This window comes from Protopterus annectens, chromosome 2.part1 (genome assembly GCF_019279795.1).
Source record: "Protopterus annectens isolate FY-2018-M chromosome 2.part1, PAN1.0, whole genome shotgun sequence".
In the NCBI taxonomy this organism is placed as follows: domain Eukaryota; kingdom Metazoa; phylum Chordata; order Ceratodontiformes; family Protopteridae; genus Protopterus; species Protopterus annectens.
The window spans coordinates 468,972,928-468,995,427 of NC_056729.1; the positions used below are offsets into that span (position 1 = coordinate 468,972,928).

General features: G+C 36.3%; 1 protein-coding gene across 5 annotated transcripts in view; it reads right to left on the reverse strand.

The window, feature by feature from the left end:
* The window catches only part of GAB1 (GRB2 associated binding protein 1), a 1,599,067-nt gene that overhangs the window by 125,368 nt on the left and 1,451,199 nt on the right, over window positions 1–22,500 (reverse strand). For all 5 annotated transcript variants that reach the window (XM_044062261.1, XM_044062260.1, XM_044062262.1 and 2 more), the window contains 2 exons: window positions 18,884–18,977; window positions 18,405–18,528 (listed from right to left, as the gene is read on the reverse strand). In XM_044062261.1, coding sequence (XP_043918196.1) covers window positions 18,405–18,528; window positions 18,884–18,977 — 218 coding nt within the window. The remainder of the gene's footprint in view (window positions 1–18,404; window positions 18,529–18,883; window positions 18,978–22,500) is intronic.

Below are 22,500 nucleotides of genomic sequence, written 5' to 3' on the forward strand. Positions count from 1 at the left end.
TCTTTCCACAAAACCTCATCAATCCATCTCTACCAATTTAGGCAACACCTTTGCCATTCTCCTAGCTAGTACAGACATACACATTTGACAATCACGGCTTACAAACTGAAATGGATCTATATGAACCTGTGACTGAAGGGTCTTCTCTCTGGGTAATACAGCCACAACAGTTTTCTGATGCTGGTACTCCCAATCTTTTAAAATACGAAAAGAAATCTTGTTCATGAGTAAAAGGTGCTACTTGAGTTGCTTCATGATACAGAAGAATGTTTAACTTGTGAACAAGTTTTAGTAACTTTGGCTAACTGTGCAGCTTTTTCCGTAAATCAGATGATTGCTTTATTACAATCTGAAGGCGGCTATTACAGCCGAAAGCGCTCATCGTTTCGGTTTGTTTTTTGAATAAAGTGGTTGGTTTATCCATAGACATGTCCAGCATAAGTGTTTTATCAGCAGAGAACAAGCCGTGGTGTTTAGCTGAAGATTTCTTTTCGTGGTTTTGGTGTTTGTTCCTCGGCTAGCTTCAGCAGTATCTACTGAGCTATTTTTGCTATCCTTTAAAATATTGTCCTTCCAGATCCTTACCCTTCTTCCCTCCCAACTTCCACAGAAATACCGTCTGTTCCTGGAAACTTCCTTGCTGGTTATCTATCACCATTTTTTATCATGTCTTCCTATCTTAGCTATTAATTGTTGAGCTTCATCTTCCTCTAAACTTGGCATAATTAAGTTTTCCATAAATATTTCCCTCTGTAGCTTTTCTTAGTTTCTGCATTCCTCTGCTTTATACAGAATTTCCTAAAATGTCTCTACAGAAGATCTGCTATTTTTCTTTTCATAGGCTCTCTACGTTTGCTGTCAACCCTTTCAACTTTCTGTTGACCATGTTGCTGTGGCAAAATGTTTTTGTGCTCTGAAGTTATCACAAATTGTTGCAAAACAGCAACCTTTATAAACCGATACATATTACCCCAATACTCCCTTATTTAACCTTTACCACTCGGCAGTTGCTACTCTTGTTCTCGGAGAATCACCTTATTTTGCAATACCTTAACCTTTGTCACCCTCGCTAAATAATTCCTATTACTACTTTCCATTATGTCTTTTTTTAATTTCTTCCCTGTTGTTAAACTTCATTTTCACTTTATCCCACTCTCTAGCTATCACTTCGGAAGAAATTTATATCCTCCCTAATCATTTTTGAATCATTTTCACTTCCCATTCCTTAAATTCATCTTAACAGCTAAGTGTTTTTGTGTCAGTGTATTATTTTTTACTTCATTACCCTGCATCTTTATCTTACTTTTAACCAGTGAAATATCTGAAATAGTTATTTTATGTGTCAAGATTTTCAATTAGTCATGCTCCTATGAGATATAACTTCTGTGTAGTCTAGCACAGTTACAGTACTTTGTGGAATAACATATGCATTCTGCTTGAGTTCCTACTGAATTCATGTCTTCCAGACCAAATATTCTCATATTTCTGCAGACATTTACCCTCTTCTGTTATACTTTCACTTATAGGTCCCCCTGATAATCCTCACTATTGCAAGTCAAATTCCAGGCCCCACCCATAAATATTTCCTGCTGAAAACAGATTCTCTTAAGTTTCATAATAGCAATTTCAAGTAGAATACAAATATATGCCAGCAAAACCCTCCACCCCTGCCAAAATGGCTTACTAGTACAAATCTGTAGTTGTCTTTCTCCTTCTTGTAACACTACTGTATCTGTTCTAGAAAGTAGTAATATTACTGCCCTTTTCCTTTGTCCCTGAAATCCTTTATCAAATTCACATGCACATTTTCTATTCAAATGAATCTCCTGAAGCACTGCTATCTGCAAGCTACATTTCTTATTACAATTCAGTTATCTCTGCTTTTTGTCTATACACGTAAGGCCATTTACACTGCATGATAATCTAGATAAAGAAGGTATTATAACAGAAAGTTATTACTCCCGCCTATTACATATGACACATTTTTTCTGAATATTTACTTCCGAGTTTTGCCTTACATGCACACAGGCTGATCTCTTATGCAGTTGTTTCGTCTCATCCCCATTTGAAGGTATTTTTCAAGACATTTTACTCTAAAGAAAAGTCAAAAAAAAAAAAAAAAAACTAAACAGCTGTTCAGATGCCCCCCAATCTTCTTTTAATTTATTGCAAACACAAAACTATGTATGTTTTCAAAAAATAAAGTTTACCCATCAAAACAGAAGCAGTTGCCACAAATTGAGGGCTGTGCCCACAGGAATTACCTATTCTAAAAGTAAGACTACTCATACCAAAGTGTATGTTACAGCCTATATATTCCCACATTCACTGACTGATACCTGTTCTTATTTCTATTCCCCTCTCAGATGTGAAAAGCAACTTGTAAGCTTTTGCTAAACATTAACTTTCAGCCCTAAGAAAAAGTACACTGGCTACCTTTAAATAAATTATACTGTGTACTGTTACATTAAATCCACTAAAGTATTAATGCTGCTGGGAAGGCAACTACTTATACAACTTCATTTATTTTTCACTGAACTCCTTGCTAATATACATTTAAAGGTTAATTACACTACTCGGTACATTTCGCTAATCACAGAGTATTCAGATGTTTATCGATTAATTGCTTGCATCTGCAGACAGCTCATCTCCAAGTAAAAACAGTTAACTAAGAAAAAAACAGCTAACTAAGAAAAAAACAGCTAGTAACTTTGCAAATGCATGAAAGAATCTTTGTAAATTTCATTCAGAACAGCTGTTCAGACTTGTCATGGTTAACTGCTTGCACATGTATGCTTCTTGTTTCCCACTGAGAGCATTTGCTAATAGAAAAAAATAACTAATGACTTTGTAAATACAAGCAAACTACCATTCTCACGCTTGTCATCATTTTTATTATACTTCACTAAGCTTAAAAAAATCTGGTTTGTAGCTTAAGACAATGATATCAAATCTAGGCATCCTCCTTGTAAAGTGTGGGGAGATTATCATCTTAATTCTACATGTAATATGATCAGTAATTTTTACACCCCCACCCCAAGACCACAATATTATATTAACTTTAACTTGCTTCTTTGTTTACTTTTTTACCTTGTTACAGTACAAAGCCTGGATATAACACAATTAGGAAAAAGTACTTTTGTGTTTTAACATCTTTAGCATATACAACGGTCACCTATAAGAATCTCTGCCCTCACAATTAAAATGCCCCTTAATGTATCCTATACAAAACTGCTTTAAAATATAACATTCAATTTATATCATGGAATTTTACAGAAATATTAATAAAAACAACATTTAAAGAATATTTACAGTTACTTCTTCAATCCCTTTAGTGTCCTAAACACAATGACAAAGTTGGGTTATAAGCTTTACAGATTACCCACTAGTTTAACACTAACAACATCCAGATCTTTTTCAGCCACTTCTTGCAAAGAAACATTTCACATGTCTAATCTTACATATATGTAATGGGATTGACACTTTACGGTCTCTTATATTTATTCACTAATTTCACAATCCTGCTGGTCTCCTCCTTAATCATTTCCATCTCCAAACACCAATCTGTAATTGAAATCTAAAGCACTCCTGATTTTTCTAGTCACTTCCTGTGCTTTTTTTCTGTTGTTCAAGCACTTTCTTTTAAAATGATGGAAACTATTTCACTTTGTTATTAACAGAAAAATGAGAAGCAGAGTCACTTCTGCTTGCTGACTCTCACTTTGTTGGGTAAGCTTTTTTATATCCTCTTTAGGCTGCTCTGCATCAAAAATGTCTATGATCCTCCAGGACAAAATATTCTTAAGACAGCTGGATACAGCAACTTGAATTGCACACCTGTCTCTCTACATTCCCTGATTTCTGGAATAATTTTACTTCTCTTGTGTAGAATAAATAATCATTCTCCACAGTTTGTTGTCCTCAGTTTTTAACATTTTTCCTTTCTGCTACAATTTTGTCAGGAGCAACTCTTTCTGGCATGATTGCATCTTTAACAATATAGGTCCAGGTTTGGAGTATACACACAATGTGCCCTTTCAATTAACTAATGCTGTATTTCAGTAATCCAGTTGCTTATTTGTACTGCCTTAAAATTGATAATGTCATTTCCAGTTCCTCTGGTAAAACAAAGTCACAGTTTCTTTGTGTGTCTGGTCTTCTAATTCTACTATTTTTTGTTATGGCTCTTTGAGAAGTTTCATGTTCAACCATCATTTTTCTTTTCATTTTAACTTCTGATTTTTGAGGTTTTATCAACTCATTTGAACAGCTGCCCCTTGTTACTAGACTGTACATATATTTATTCAGTGTTTCACTTACTTTAAACACCTCTGACTGAATCTGATTTATTGTTTCCTCTAAATTAGCAGAAGCTATTTCCTGTATCAAAACTGAAATTTTGCTTTTTGCTGAACAACTGCAAGATTTTTCCCAGCTAGAGTTTTTTTTCTCCTTTTCTGGTTGGTTTTCAGTTATTTTCTCCAAATATCTTCTTTGCTGACATTCAGGCAGTACAATTATTAGCCAGTAACTGAATTTTATCCACTTAAGTATGTTTCACTGGCTTTATTTTTTTCAAAATAGCAATTTTCACACTGAGAGAGTTCTAATCAACCTGTTGATCCCTTGAACTAGGTACCTTTATTAGCTTTCTGACTGGTGGGAGAAGAAGGTGAAAAAATATGTCTAGTTTTTTGGAAATGTCCTCTTGGAGTATTCAGATATATGGTCTTTGGGGTAGAAGATGTAGCCCTGACCTCTAGTCATGGATGTACTCAAACTTAAAAGTTGGTGGATACCTACTTCACCTTCAGATAATATCAATCTAGGTTCAACATTCTTGGCTGTATCAGGGTATGTTCAGTCTTACCAGATGTGCTAGTATCCTGAGCCATAGCAGCCTCTGAATGGGATACGTTAGAGGCCCCGAGAGATGCTGATGGATGGTCCTGGGGCTGCAAACCAACCTCTGTGGAGTTGTCAATTTCAGACCAAATCAAAATGCAAGACGTCTGGTTATCATGACAGTACCTCCCTAGAAGACTTTCTTTTCTTTTTCAACTGATGAGGGAAGTCTGAAGTCAAGGAAGAAGATGCCATAGCTGTTTGAGCCAAGTTCTGAAAACTTTTATTTTCTAAGTAAGCCCTGAAGTGATTAAGCCTACTTTTAAAAATCTTGGAGGTGAATGTCTGACAAATGGTACAGGATTTTTATGTACTGTAAATCCCCTAATCAAAGCAAACAACTCAAGTGGGAGTCAGTGAGTGGTACCTGATGTCCAAAGATACACGTTAAAAAAAGGGAAGTGTAAGAAACTTTTCACAAAAAATGTAATTCAGAAGAGGAATGGTACCCAATGGGGTAACTTAACCTGCTTGAAAACTCTACTGACCTGAATGGATGACTGACAGAAGTTTGCATGGACGGGCTAGCAGCAAAAAAGTTCTGAATTTTGGCATGTCAGTACATTCCTCTTATAATAGGATATCTGCTTTTGCTAAGGGCAGATGTATGGCATGCTAGGAAGGTGCCTGAGCTTCAAAGACTGGCTGGATGTACTGTATGTTTAGCAGAATATGTCCTATCTGTGATGAACATTACAACAGTGACTTTATTAAGAATATGAAAGTTTACCAACAGAAAACTGGAAATTTAATAACTTAACTCTAATGCAGGTATTTAATAAAGTTATTGCACTTGTGATTATACCTCTATCTTGGAAGTAAGTGGGTGTCACAGTGCTGCCAAAGGAAGTAAAGGATCTATGTCTGCCTTCTTATATACCAGAATGAATAATTAGCCATGACTGGATGATGTTTATGTCTATTACTGCAGTACATTTGGTTGGTTAGCTATATGACAAAACCAATTGTAAAGGATCAATGTAGGCTACCGGGGAACATGCATTTGACAATATTTTAAAAACAAATTTGTTAAACACAGCATAGAGGAACTAGGACCAATTAGTAATACTAAGTTTTGATACTGAACGGGCTTTTAATCAAGCTCAGTAGTACTAATTCACACAGGTCATTATCTTTTGGATCCCTGAAGGATTTTACTGAGTTAATAGTGCTGATTTACTTCAGCTTTATAGTTCATATCAAGCTGCGTGGAAGTATTACCCAACCCTTCAGATTATCAAGAGGTGCACATCAGAATTGTGTGCTGCCAATGATCTTCTTTGCTTTATAGTCAGAACTAATGGCAACAGTAATACTCAAATCCCATAAAAGATGGTATCAAGTGTGTGCACGCATGTGTGTGTTTGTGTTTGGGTGCGTGTGTGGGTTTAGACTGAAAAATCTGTCTGCAGATAATGTATTTGTACACTTGACAAGACTACGGTATGATCTGTATAGTCTTTTTACTCACTTTTAGGAATCTGGGTTATTCTCTGGTTATAAGATTAACAAAAGCTAAAATGAAATTTCTGGCCATAAATTATGAACCAGCCTAAATGTTGAAGTCTGAATTACAATTTTAGTGGGATATTCCTCACGCTGGGGTCTGGCTGGGTAAGTTCACACAAGACTTAGTTAACAAGACGTTTAAGGACTGATAAAAGAAGGGAACTTGATTTTAAAGGATGGAAAAGGGGTAGGGATTTAGATCAGTGAGTCCATGTGTTGCACTTTTTTGTTTTACCTTTGTTGTATGTTTTTCAATCCTTTTAGCATACACCTCAGTTTGTTTGTTGAGCTTTGTTAGAAACATGACGACAGATTTTATCTTGGGTGGTAGAAAACTAACATGTCACTGGATAAACTAGTGGTTGCTAAAGATGTAGATGGGTCGGGGGGGTTTTCCAGATTCCTATCTGCATCATGACACTGTTCAAATGAAGTTATTGTACTTATTACAGATGTCTCCTACTCAGGAAAAATGGAAACATCTGAATTTGTGTAACGTTGCTTTGGTTATATGATATATAGCAATATATGTGCAGCATAATTTTTGTTAATTTTAACTTGTCAATACAGTTTGATTACTTTTATATAAAGGTAAATGTGCCTATGTCACAAGTGATAATTCAATAAAAATGTTCATAAATAAAAAAAAAGAGTAGCTTTTTTTTGTCCTGCAAGAGGATGAGCAGAGAACCTCTATATGTACTGAAGTACTAAAGCAGTTGCTGGGAACATTAAAGCAAGTGCTGGGTAGGAGGCAGAAGAAAGCAAAGGCAATCTGCATTTTAGTTATACAAATTCAAGTGTTACTGTTGAACAAAGTCCAAGGCTGTAGAATGACAGAAAAACTAATTTGTTCGAATTGGAACAGATAAGAAATGGTTCAGTCTGGTATTACAAGATCTCAGACTGGTCTGAAGTTAGAATACAAAGGGATGGTCAGTATTGCTAGGGCTATGGATGTTAATTCCCCTTAAATCTTACTCTGTGTTAAGGCAGGCAAGGCGTGATTCACTGATGATTAAAGGGCCACTCAATAGGGCATTTAAGGCTTTCAGGGATGTAAAAGATTAGAGATCAAAGTGAAGGGGAGCTAATCAGCAGATATAAAGGGAAGATCTAGATTTATGAAGTCTAGGGATTAATATGTCAACTGCCAGGATGTGCTACAAAGTCTAGGAAATTTGAAATATTTGCTTGGAAGTGTATGCATACGTTTTTGGATTTTTTTGCACCCCAGGTAAACTATGAAGGATGCTCCAAGTTAACTTGACATGCTGGTGGATGTGATACAGGGAGAAAACATGTGGGGCTTAAGAACATTCTAGCCTTGCCAGAAGTTGGTGTATATAAATTTAAATCGGAAGAAATATCAGAAGGCACTCTGGTGAAGGTGGTGATTCTCACTGTAATGACATTTTTAAGATATTATAAACCTCTGGATTTGACAAAAATACAGGTGCCATTGCATTTAACAATGACACTAGCTGAGAACATGTACAACTAGGAAGTGGAAATATAAGGATGCACCAACTATACAGGACCTTGCAAATATTGAAACTAATGTATAAAAAAAGGGAAAATATAACCAAGGAAATATTCTTTGCAGAAGTATGTTTTTAGGTGGTTGCCCTGGTATGGCTACACGGAATCATTAAATTTTAAGGGTGTAAAATGTTGCTTGGCTCCATCCCCAGTGGCTGATGGATGAATAGATAATCTAAAGAAATGGGGGTATAGTGGATAAGAACTGAAGGTCCAAATATGGAAAGGAAATGTTATCCAAAAGGAATGTATGGAAGGGACTGTATTGCCTTCAGATGATTACATCGGACTGTTTGCTTACCACAGGGCAAAGTCGATGACAGCCAGATGACTGTGTGATGTTCATGGTGCAACATTTTGAAGTTTGCACACTGCTGTGAATGATAACGTTTTTTCCTACTTTGTTTTCTTTTTTTATCTATTACACAATGTTTCTAGTTTTATCTGTTAACCGATAAAGATTTTCATATTTTGAAAAATGGTTTATTTTACTGAAAGCAGGTGCTATGCAGAAATGCACTCTCAGAAGTGAATTTACAGTGGATTTAAAAAGTGTACACACCCCTGTTAAAATGCCAGGTTTTTGTGATATAAAAAAATGAAACTACAATAACTCATTTCAAAACTTTGCCCACCTTTATCGTGACCTATAACCTGTACAATTCAATTGAAAAATAACTCTGTTAGGGGAAAAATATAAAAAATAAAAAACATGCAATAAGCTGGTTGCATAAGTCTGCACACCCTTAAGCTAATACTTTGTTGAAGCACCTTTTGATTTAATTACAGCATTCAGTCTTCTTGAGTATACACCTGCCATCAATTTAAGAGACTCTGATTAACCCCAAATAAAGTTCCGCTGTCCTAGTAAGATTTTCCTGACATTTACTCAGTTGCCTGCTGCAGCAAAAGCCATGGTTCGCACAGAGCTTACAAAGCATCAAAGGGATCTCATTGTTGAAAGGTGTCAGTCAGGAGAAGAGTACAAAAAATATCCACAGCATTGGATATACCATGGAACACAGTGAAGACAGTCATCAAAAAGTGGAGACAATATGGGACAACAGTGATGTTGCAAAGAGCTGGACGTCCCTCCAAAATCTATGAAAAGACGAGATGAAAACTGGTCAGGGAGGCTGCCAAGAGACCTATAGCAACACTGAAGGAGCTGCATGAATTTCTGGCAAGTACTGGTTGTGTACTACATGTGACAATAATCAACCACATTCTCCATATGTCTGGACTATGGGGTAGGGTTGCAAGACTGAAGCCTTTTCTTACACAGAAAAACATCCAGGCCCGGCTAAAATTTGCAAAACAATACATCAAGTCTCCCAAAAACATGTGGGAAAATGTGTTATGGTCTGATGAGACCAAGGTTGAACTTTCTGGCCACAATTCCAAAAGCTATGTTTGGCACAAAAACAACCCTGCGCATCACTAAAAGAACACCATCCCCACAGTGAAGCATGGTGATGGCAGTATCATGCTTTGGGGTTGCTTTTCTTCAGCTGGAACTGGGACTTTAGTCAAAGTGGAGAGAATTATGAATAGTTCCAAATACCAGTCACATTTGGCCCAAAACCTTCAGGCGTCTGCTAAAAAGCTGAAGATGAAGAGGAATTTCACCTTTCAATACAACAATGACCCCAAGCATACATCCAGATCAACATAACAATGGCTTCACCAGAAGAAAATTAAAAGTTTTGGAATGGCCCAGCCAGAGCCCAGACCTAAATCCAATATAAAATCTGTGGGGTGACCTGAAAAGGGCTGTGCACAAGAGATGCCCATGCAATCTGACAGATTTGGAGTGCTTTTGCAAGGAAGAGTGGGCAAATATGGCTATGTCAGGATGTGCCATGCTGACAGAATCCTACCCAAGAAGACTGAATGCTGTAATTAAATCAAAAGGTGCTTCAACAAAGTATGAGTTTAAGGGTGCGCACACTTATGCAACCAGCTTATTGTACGTTTTTTTATTTTTCTCCTAACAGATTTGTTTGTTTTTCAATTGACTTGTACAGGTTATAGGTCACATTAAAGGTGGGAAAAGTTTTGAAATGATTTATTGTGGTCTCATTTTTTGACATCACGAAAATCTGGCATTTTAGCAGGGGTGTGTACACTTTTTATATCCAATGTATATCTTATCTTGGTGGCTATTTTTATTGGTGAGATTTAACTTAACATAATGACAACACACCAGTCAGTAGTCTTGAGTTATTTTTGTATTATACCATCCCAGTTACTATGTATGGCTGAGTGTAGACATATACTTTAAACTGTTTTAATTGAGGAGAATGTAAATAAATGAGACATATAAAATGGGTAAGAACATAGGACATAATTTTAATGCACCATCCTCAGGAAAGGCAGCAGCACATCCAGTGTAATGTCAGTGTTAGAACACTGAACCCACTGACAGGAGTGAAAACAGACACAGGTACAACACAGTGAACCCACTGACAGACCTGGAGACAGAAACTAAGTATTTCTGCTCTTTTAGCATCAAATAAGAGTATGGGACTTGCTGAGCCATTGACACTGACAGTGTCATTTCTCATTTCCCTGTTCCTCTATGTCTGTTGTCATGTTGTGAAAGAACATGTCCATCGTGATCTTATTCACTTGTCTTTTGACTTAGGCAGACCGGAGTTTGGCTTCTTTCTTCAAATGACTTGAGAGTAATTTGTACAGCTATTTGGATACTGGTTCTAACCACTGCAGTGGACATCTCTACCCATGTGTGAAAGTACTGAACTTCTGTATATGTGGGTTCTGTGACAGACCTTTCTTCCCTTCCTTTTCAACATCTTCAAGACATCTTCTCTTACCAATACAGCTGACACTATGTTTCTTTGCCTGGTTCATGTACTACGTCTTTGGCACCCAGTACATCAATGGGAGAATCTTTAAGTACACACTTGGGTTTTAATGGGTACAACACCTGGAAGATACGACTCATATTATTCGTCTAGCCCTGCTCTGTCACAAGTCTCTCAGAGGACTTATTCTGGTCATCTTCACTGCCTTTTTTCCAAGCACTCTTCCAAAACCGTACCCATCACAGATGCCTTAAATAATGGGATGGGGAATCCAGTATTAATCAGTGCTAAATGAAAGGCATCTGGTCTTCATCACAGGCCAAAAATGTCATCAGTGCATGTGATGGGAAAGCAGTCAGGTTGATCCTGCTCAAGTTCAGCCACAGGGCAACTCGCTATTTAGTCGAACAAGATGGCAAGAGTCTGGTTTATCAAGAAGCATGAATGATGATATTTTATCTTTTGTCAATTTTCAGCTGCTTAACATTCCACATAGGCTAAGCATGGACTTCATATTCCCACACAAATGGTCAGTTTCCACAGAGGTCACAACCAAGTATTTCAGTGTACACAGTTGGAATTGTTCAGTGATAGACCTTTACTTGTCTTGAACCAATGGAAAACATCAAATATACTTTTCCTTGATAGGCATGTCAGCCTACCTGTAGGGATGCCTTTGCCAAATCTTGGACTCAAACTCCTTTATTCTTTTCTCCTTATTTATAATCCTCAAGATTCTAGCCCATACCAAAAAAGGAATCTATAAATTTGATTATGTTAACCCCTTCTAGCTTCATCAGAATTGGTCTCAGCCTCCCATATCCCTAATGCAAGTCCTTACCATGGAAATGAAGCATCAGTCAGGGTTCCCCTGCCATCAGTTTCAGACTAACCATCTTTTTACTCCAAATCTCACACTCACTACAGCATCAGTACTTTCAAATGATGTGGTAAGAATCTGAATAACTCAGAAGGCTTTTTTTAAACACCTTTATTGAATTATCACTTGTGACATAAGCAAATTTACATTTATGCAAAGTAATCAAATTGTATTAAATTAACATTATGCTTCACATATACTGCTATATATCATACAACCTAAGCAACATTACATAAATTATTCGGTTCCTGCCCCCCCCCCCCCTAAACATGAAACATCTTTATTAAACCATCACTTACAACATAAGCAATCATACATTTACATAAATGAAAACAAACCACACTCACATAATCCTAATTGCAAGCCTTTTACATCACAAACCATACTGACACACTCCCAGTTGCAAACATTACACATCACTTACAATCTACCCAATCATTTTCAGTCAAACATTACTAGCTCACTTAAGTCCTGCCTTCTTTTAAGCCTCATTTCTCCCCTGTATGTATTGTTCCCACAATTCCCATTCTTTCCTATGTAGTTTGCTCCTGCCCTTTTTGTTCTTTCTTATGTAGTTTGCTCCTGCCCTTTTTGTTTTCTGCTTGTACTATGTATAACTGTGCAGCTTTGAAATACCCCTTCAAATTGGGTCATCCCAATCCGCTCTGTTCTACTGGAAGAATCAGTTTATCCCACTTGACTCTTGCCATCTTCCCCTCCCAGATAAAGTCCTTCAGCTCTTTATTGCTATCCACAACTTCTCCTCTGGTTGATAAAAATATGCCTGACCTGTGTACAAGACTAAACGGACTAAAACATTTTGACTGCTTGTAACTTACTATCTATATCCATATAACAAAGCTTCCATTTTCTCAGTTTTTGTATTATCTTTTGTTTAGTCTCTTCCCACACATATCCTTTGCTGCCACACCAGAATCATTTTTAATCCATACTCCTAAATATTTTACTTTATCATGAAGCTATAAATATGGACATTGCTGAACCAATTTGTGTGTGGCTACGTAATTTTACTGCTACTGGCTTTGTTTTAGCTTCATTAATTTTGTATACCAAGAAGATTTGAAATGATCTCAAAATATTCCACAACACTGTAACTCTCTTTCTGGTTATGTCAGGTATAAAATAAAATCATATAACTCAGAAGCCTTTTATGCTTAAATGTTACAACAGTAAGTGGACTAGACTTTGTCAATGCCTCAGCTACAGCACTGACTTTTCATAGACATGTGACCACCCAATGTCTTTGGCCTATCTACCCTTTTGAGCCAGGGCTCAGTTATGCTACAGTTAAGTTCTAACTTGAGACATTTTTCAACTCTACATCCCCTCCATTAATATTCATTTCTCTGTTCTTGTACTAGATTTAAATTTAGTCTTGTAAGAGATGATAACACCTTCCTTTGAAATTTCAAAGGATGTTAAATTCTGTTCACAGAAACCTTCCTTTCTGGTCACTGCTACTTTAACCCTTAAAGATGTCAGAATTTTAAACTTTCAGTGCATCAGCTATAGCTAATTTTTCATAAGGAACAACACTCAAAAATAAACCTCACTTTTATTCCCAGCCATATGGAGTATGATCACATTAAGGCATTCTCAGTTTGCCTTTTCTTCCAGATAAAAAAAAAAGTGAGCGTGTCTTTAGCATAAAATGATTGTACCCAAGCAGTTTTGTTATTATCCTTCTACTGAATGTTTTGGTATGGAGAGAATCCCGGTTTTTTTTTTTTTTTTTTTTTTTTTTAACTTTGCTAAATGAAAGAATGAACATGTCAAATGACTGCCTTGCAAAGTGGCTGGCCAGTAGTATGTTCTGTTATACAGGTACACAAATCCCTGCAAGTTGTAAAGGTCTACCCTCCTACAGCAATAACTATTTTGTCCTTTTTCAGGTAATTCAGTAATGACTACATTTGTGCAACAGCCACAAGGGTCTTGTCGTCTCACCTTCGTTTGGTGCTACCAATTGGACACAATTTCTTGGTCTACAATGCCCTTTTCTAAGGCTAACTGCAACTGTAGAGGCATCAACAGTGCTTCCTGCAACTAGAGCACCTCAAAAAGTAAATTACAATATTTACATTTGGTACTATTTACCATAACTTTGAAAGTTTGCAACAGTGCTGGTGCAGAAGGGCTAACTTCTACCACCTCCTGCTAACAGACTGATATCACACACCTACATCTTGTTTGTTTGTCAACAGTTTATACAGCAAGCTATCCAGTGACTGAAGAGGGCATGTGAAATGAGTTTGTTTCATGCTACACCTAACTTTCTTTATGATGTGTTGCTTTAGAACTGAAGAAAAGGGTTGAGGGTCATCCAAAGCAAAACACTGCTATCAACAATCAGCAAGGAGTGGTCTCAAAACAGTGGAAGAAAATGAAGCTTAAATGCGAGTGGGAACAAGTTTCAAAAGTACCTCTTGCGATTTGTATTTATTTACATCTCTTGATTGGATTACTCCCATTAGTCCTGTGGCTTTGTCTTCAGAAGAGATCTGAGATGGTATTTATTAAAGTGGAAGGAACTCTGGCAAAGAGACAAATAAAAAGTCCACTAGGTCTTCATTAAGTGTTACATGATTTTTAACAGCCACCTAAGGTATCACCAACTCAGATACAAGGCCGCCATTTATCGTTTCAGTATTATAACATGAATCCATGCCCCTCGTATAGAGAGAGAACGCAAACTCCTCTGACCTTTTCAGCATCAAAGATAAACATACAACACTAACACAGACCAAGATTCATGGTTACATGAGCACCTCACATGATTTTTCTGTTAAATATCTGAAGCCAATCTCCCCTCAACCAAACTATACTTCATAACACTGTAAATCGTGCACTGATATATATATATATATATATATATATATATATATATATATATATATATTTACCATATTAACTCCAATTATATCTCACCCTTTAAAAATTACAATAAAAGTACAGAGAATGATGTCTACATTAAGCTTGCTATGCCAAAACTAAACTCTGACACAATGTATATAAAAAGCAAAAATAAACAAACAGGAGCTCACCCTATAAAGTATAATACTTACTCAACATTTTCTTAGCCCTGTGTCACACAGAGATAAAACCCTGTCTACGGTCCAAATTCATGTCAAAATCCTTTGTCTCTCAAACAAAATGTCACACCCCTTTGCAGAATCCTTTAAACAGAAACAGGAAAAAAGTCCCTAGTGCTAACCTTTAACTATTTAATATACCAAATGTATTAGACAGGCTGCCAGGTTAAACAAGCAATCAGGTATAAGGACTCTCACTACTGAAAGAACACAGATCCACTACACAGTTTAACGTGAAACCAAAAAAAAAACAACACACTATCAAAGAAAGAAACCACTTTAAAAATTCAATTAATCAATAAACCATTTAAAAACACATTTCAAATTTAAACAAAATACCAAAACGTTCAATATTCACTTATCTGCAACCATATTTTTATCAAAAAACTTACATAATTTAATAACTTATTTTTTTAATTTTTATTTTCATATTCCATCCATTTACCAATTAAATTACTAAACTGACATCCAAATTCATACCCCTAAGGAACAGTGTTCTAGAATTTAGAATTAACCTACTTTCAAGCCTATCTAATTCCTGTTTAAAATTACCCCCTCCAAGTGGATGGGGGACAAGCCAAAACACTGAAGAAACTTCTACTATAATCCGCATGTGCTGTAGAGAAGTGTTCAGCAATAGGACTATTCATATTTCATTTCCTTATGTCACCCAGATGCTCCATAATCCTAACCTTAACATTACGTTTAGTTTGACCAATGTACCACTTGATGTTCTGACATCCACATCCAATTATATATACAACTCCATAGGAATACATGCAGATTCCGGCTGTGACCAGGGCTTATACAACGGCCTGTGTGCTCACAACTGCTGCTGTGCAACTAGAGTTCATTACTCCTTTTCAGCTGTATTTCAACCCCGACCTAATATTCCGAAAGTACCAGCCCACATCTGAAGAAGTGTTGGAAATGAAAACGCAAACTGTGGATACGTTTATGTGCTTGTTGTTTTATTCATGCGAGTTTGCATTGCCCATTGTGTTCATTAAAGTACCTCACCCGCATTTTGATCTGTGGCGTTGTTGTTTCATCGTGGATTGGTACCTATTTTCTATTTACTAGTTTGGTACCTTTCGTTCTTTTTTGAAATACAACTCCATAGGAATCACAACTGAATCCTTCCGTAGCTTAATATTTCCTACCATTAATTTTTTCTCCCGTCAAATTCCTCATCTTTGAACAAACTTTACATTTTCCGCAAGCCTTAGCGCCAACTTATCTACCTTACTCAAAATCCAGAGTTAAAATCCAGTGATTCTTTTAGACCTTCCATAGCAGTTGTTCACATTTTTAGGGAACAATTTCCCCACCTGAACATCCTGACACACTACATGCCATAAATCCCTAACCATCTTTTCCAAAATACCTGAAAAGAGGGAAAATTGTGTCATGAAAAATAACCACTCATCATTCTTTTCTTCTCTCTCAAGATCCAATTTATACCTAACAATTCTATTTCCATAAAATTTCCTCCTCTTGCCAAAACTTTGAAGAACCTTTCTCCTTGCATTAGTTAATAAATCACATGAATAACCCAGGATAACAGCCTACTGTTCATCTCATCCAAACTTTCCTCTCGATCTATCCTCCGATGTATTACGATAAATTCTACCAAACTCAACACATGGGAGTGACATAATCAAATGGGGGAGGTGCATACTACTAGCAAGAAGAAAGCTATTAACAGCTGTTATTTGCCTGCATGGCTTACACTGAACCATCATGTCCTCCCCAACATAAAATTTTACATCTAAAAATACAACTGACCTGGAGCCCATTTCATAGGTGAATTTCAACCCATGTGAATTTTTGTTCAATAAAGTGAAATATGACTTTTTGCAAGAATTTCTACTACAGTAACAAATCACAAGCTTCATATAAATGTTTTCTTTTTTTTTTTTTTTACCCCACTGCCTATCGATCCTCAGACCCTGATTTGGGCTATCATCTCATTCATTCATATCACGTGGTGACAGCCAACTGACAGGGGGTCTTCATCCAGACAGCCAGAGATGCTTCATTATTTTGTTTTTCTACCTGACCTTAACCATGCATGGACTTGGTGAGGTACTGAGGAGGGAATGTGCAATTGTCTATCTTCACAGGACGCCCCTCACTTCCACAGGAGGTATTCCCTCCAAAAAGCCCTTTTACCCCACCTGCAATACGAACAGTCATCTCCCTGGTCTCCATCAGAAGACTGCCCTGCTATTTGTACCTGAGAATGTATGAAAATCCTACTCTTCCCCAATGGAAGAGGTGTGTGGGACATGCCCCCTCACTCTTTCCCATCCCTGACTGGGTCCATCAAGTGCTGGACTGCTGATCGAACCATTGTTGCCTGGGTAGCAGTCAGGGTTCCAGCCCTCCACACCACATAGTCAGCCACTAGTCTCATACAAAAGTGAACTCTAATAACTAGAATTAATTGTTAAACAAGGCTAGAGGCAAGATCTGTAAGTAAAAAACAGCAGACAATCATGGGGAAGCACAAAGGTTATGTCAAGTTTGTAGCTAAGTGGTGCAATATATTGAACACCACCACATTATAAGATCCTGAACATATGCATTCAAAGAAAGCCAAAAACATTTAAGAAATATGTAGTGCTCAACTCCACTTGACTCATACCCTCGATGTGGTCAATTCAAAAGCAACCCAACAGATGATTAGTTATAAATTTGTAGATAACACATTATGGGAGCAGCAAGAAACAGTATCTAAATTAAATCAACTGTTTTTTTGTTTTAAGGGAAAATATTTCTCTCATCCAGGCCAATTTCTTTACAGAACTATTTCTAGTGTAATCTGCCCATACAAAGTGTTGGAGGCATTCATTTTAACCACATATTATCTAATATTTTGCAAGTAATCTGTTTCCTATTGCCAAAATACTTCGTAATAAAGCAGATCCTCATCACACTTACAACATTCTGTTCCAGTGATTTTAAACATATGAAAACGAAAGCCACAAATATATAGTTCGGAAATGAAAAAAAAAATATTTGCTCAGTTTTTAAGATGGGATGAAATTTAAAAATGCAACACAATCCTGTACCAAAACATGCACTTTTATCTGCCTATCTATGCTTTTAAAAAGTAATATTTGTTTAAAAAATTTGTTGCTTGTCATGTAAACTAAAAGAGAAACATTTAATTTCTCCTCCGTCTCTCTTTGCCAACATATACAACAAATATAATATATTTTGTGAAAATTCCCAAGAAAGGACAAGTTTACTTCCACATGTAATCTGCAAAACATGTAAACTGCATCAAAATACACCACCAAGAAATGTCAAATCGGGAATTAATAAACAATTATGATTCGCTGTAGTTTTAATATACAATATTAAATAAAGTCATGCTCGGTATATTAATGATTTTTTGCAAAAAAAAACACTGTGTGCATCAGTTCTTAAAAATATATTCAAGCAGTTTGTTCATCTAGACTGAAAAACTCAGTGTTATACTGTTATGTAATATGCCATGAAAACAGAACAGTGAAATTAAGCAGCAGAATGCTGCATTTCAGATGAATTTTCGCTCATCAGGAATTGAGAAAGAGGACTGCATAAGAAGAAAATAGTTAAGATGTAAGTTTTACATACTGATTCATCTGCAGACAAACTTGGGTTCATGGCTACATAATTCTCATCACTGTCCTGTGAGTCTGTACTGGAAGCAGTGCTATGAACTGAAGGCGGTCTGGTAGGCATGGGGAACCTAGAGGAGCTAATTATTAGGAATTATTTTACAAACAGTTACATTCATTAAAAAACAGTACAACATGAATAAAACATTTCTGAAGCAGGAGATACCACTTTTTTAACTAAACAATTAAACACTTCAGTAAAAAAAAAAAAGACTCTGAACACTTCAACTGGAGTGGTATTCATTGTTTTTAAACAAATTCTAAAATCTCAGATGACTACAGTATTTTATAAAACACTATACCATGTATAAATATTACCCCCCAAATACTATAAGCACAAATATATTGACTAAATTGTCCAGTTACAAACTATTTTAGATAAGTTAGTACTGCCCTAAAGTACACCACGACAATAACAAAAACAGAAATACTTACTCTCGAGTAAAGCTTCTGGTAACAGGAGATCTGACTGGAGCTGGAAATTCTTCCCATTCTGGCAGAGGTTTAATTTCTAATGGAGCAGGTTTAACTACATAAAGCATTGAAAAAATCCATTGGTAAACACAGGCACTGACAGATTTAGATTATCTACAATTCTTTAAAGAATACCATAGCATTTAATACTCACACAATCATACTGTTATGATGTAAAGGAAGGCAAAATCTGCCCAATATTCTCTGAATCCACAAACTCAAAATATAATACAGAAACTAATGGTTTACCTGCTTGTAAAAATATAAAGCTTTTCAAGGAGGATGCTCCTCATCCTTCTGTCTCAAAGCTAACAACTTTTCTCCTTTAATGTGAAACTACGCTTGGGGACAATCAATGCAGTCAGCTACTGTGCGCAGGAATCTGCTATTGAAAATGGTAGTGTACAATTAACCATGAATGACAAACTGCAGGAAATGGTCACTTTCCCCATGATGAAGCTACCCAAGTTGAATAAGTGATGGAGGGGATTGCAGGAGAGCAAAGCCCCTGCATGAAGGATGTGGGGGGTGAGAGATTATGCCACGCATGTTGTATTTCACAACCATAGCAGAGCAAAAAATAAAAAAAAAAAAAGATCTTACAAGGTCCAGAAACCCAACCTAGCAAATCTGTTGTGCATTGTCTGTACTCCTACAAGGTTGCTAAGGTCTGGAACTCCTTACTTGCATCCATCAGGTCTATACCCTCCCTCCCGTCTTTCAAAACCATGCTGAAAGGCTTCCTAGCTAATATCTGGCTCTGTTCTAGCTCAAAAGTAGGATAAACAAAATCCCTAAATGTGAACAATTACTTTTTCATTGCTTATACCTCCTTACTCTCCAGTCTTCAGTGACTTCTTTACTGCTATCTAATTCTTTTTCCTGACATACTCTCTAAATATACTATAAGCCTTTTTTTCTTTCACTTCATATTGCAATTCCTATTTGTATTAGACTAACTTACCTTTAATTTCTCAACAAACTGTCTAAAATTTCTCTAAGTATTAAATGATTGTCATTTAACTTGCATCGATTCTTAACCAATGTTTTTATATTATGTCTAATTTGTTATAATTATTTAAACTGCAGATGTTTTCATTTTATTTTCGAAGATTGTAAAGTTATTGTTCTTAAAATGGTTTGTAATAATTTGAAACTTTTCTCTCTGGGCCTCTGCTAAAAATGGGCTTCTGCCTAGTCAGACTTTACCAGTAATCAAATGTCAAAAAATGAATAAATAAACATTTCTGAAATGTTCCACCTTAAGTAATTATGCTAACTGTATTTAAACACTACTATATCTGAGATGGTGTGGAGGTAAATCACTTGGGCTATGGTGTGTATGGTCCTTGGTTCGAGCCTAGCAGAGGTTGCTTATTTAAGGGTTGGGAGGGTGGCTTAATGGTTACAGTGTTTGCCTTACAAACACAAGGTGCAGGGTTTGAGTCTCACTAGGGAAAATTGGCTAAGCTTAAAATGGCTCGCAAGGGCAGTTAGCTTAGTACTAACCTATGAATATAAAGCTCTTGATAAGAAGAAGGCAAGAATATCTTACTTTCAGAAGATGAAAAGGATCACCTAACTATATCTTTTTAATGAGCACCCTGTTATGGAGTATTAGTCTATGTTTATTTAGCTTTGCAAACCAACTACAGAGTCAACTGCAGCTTAATCACATGCCCATATATATATATATATATATATATATATATATATATATATAATTGCAGCTTAATCACACGCCTATATATATATATATATATATATATATAGATCTACGTCTATATATATATATATATATATATATATATACACACACACACACACATATATGGATTCACTTTATAATCTCGAAATACCGAAATATTGAATTTCAGTATTTCTAGTATATAAAGTCGAATGTTCAAAATAGCAAAAGTGCATAACCGCTAATCCGGACATGTCGAATTCGTGGTTATGGTTTTACAGTACGTGAAGTGGAATGTATTGTGTGGATGATGTCCGGTTTAGTGTGTGGATTTAGGTGGAATTTTAGGTAAGTGACTATTTTGTAAGGGTTTTGTTTTTGGGTAGGTGTCTGAGTGTATGTGAGTGTGTTTGGAAGTTGTACGTGTCGGTTTTATATATATACACACATACATACATACACACACACACACACACACACACACACACACACACATATATGCACACAAACACACACACACACTCACGCAGGTGTAATTCTTTTTGTCATTTAGGTCAATATCTGTTTTCTCAGCACACTTTGACTGTCAGGTGAGCAAGATGGATAATCCCGGGAGTAGGGGAATATGCCCCTTCCCCAATGTTTGAGTGTATGTGAGCGTGTTTGGAAGTTGTACGTGTCGGTTAGGGTAGGCAGGTAAAAAGCATGATTGTTTAAGTATTGAAGGTGATGGTGTTTGTATATATGTGATATGTGTGTGTGCGAGGGACTGTAGAATGTCTGGTTGTGAGTTTACTGTGTTTTTCTGTTTGGTGTGATCTCGGAGTTAGTATATATAAGTAGTGGGGGTGTGTGGGAGGGCAGCCCCCTATATGGGGGGTGCAAGGGGCTTGCCCCCCTACTCATTTGTAGTGTAGGTTTGTTAATTTGTGTTTTTATATTTGTTTGTGTTTTGTTTGTTTTTTGTAGTGTGGTGTATGGTGTGTTTAACTTTGTGATTTTTACTTTCGTGGTTTTGGGGTTTCAGTATTTTGCAGATTCGACTTTATAGTCTCAATATACTGAAATTCACTGTTTCAGTATTTTGAGATTATAAAATGAATATATATATATATATATATATATATAGATATATATATACATACATACACACACACACACACACACACACACACACACACACACACACACACACACACACACACACTCACTCACTCACGCAGGTGTAATTCTTTTTGTCATTTAGGTCAATATCTGTTTTGTCAGTACACTTTGACCGTCAGGTGAGCAAGATGGACAATCCCGGGAGTAGGGGAATATGCCCCTTCCCCAATGATGTTTTATATATATATATATATATATATATATATATATATATATATATATATTAACTCTGAGATCATACAATCAGTAGGGTTTTACAGGTGCAGGGCGTTTGCCTCCGTGCAAAAATCTGAAATTTTGTTTTACACGTTCAGAGGTTATCTCTCAGAGCACGAGCATTAGCTTTTTTTTTTCTCCCAACCTTTTGTGGTTAATGTTTTCAATGTAAATTTGCTGAAGTTTAGAATTACTTCAGTACACACATACATTATACTTATCACACCGGTAAATGCAAAGACAAATAAATACATTTACTTCAGTATGCATATCATAGACCACAGTTAACAAAGACCAAATAATAACTCTAAATTAGCCATCAGCATCAACAGCAGCAACAACAAAGAAAAAGATTATGTGCCATGTGGACTAATTAACCTACTCAGGCTTTTGCCAATAAGACATATTTAAGAAAGCTGCCAATTAACATTGTACTTACACCATCAATTGCAATGAACTACTACACTTTATGAGAGAATGTAGTCAACAGAACATGTAAACACCATGTCAC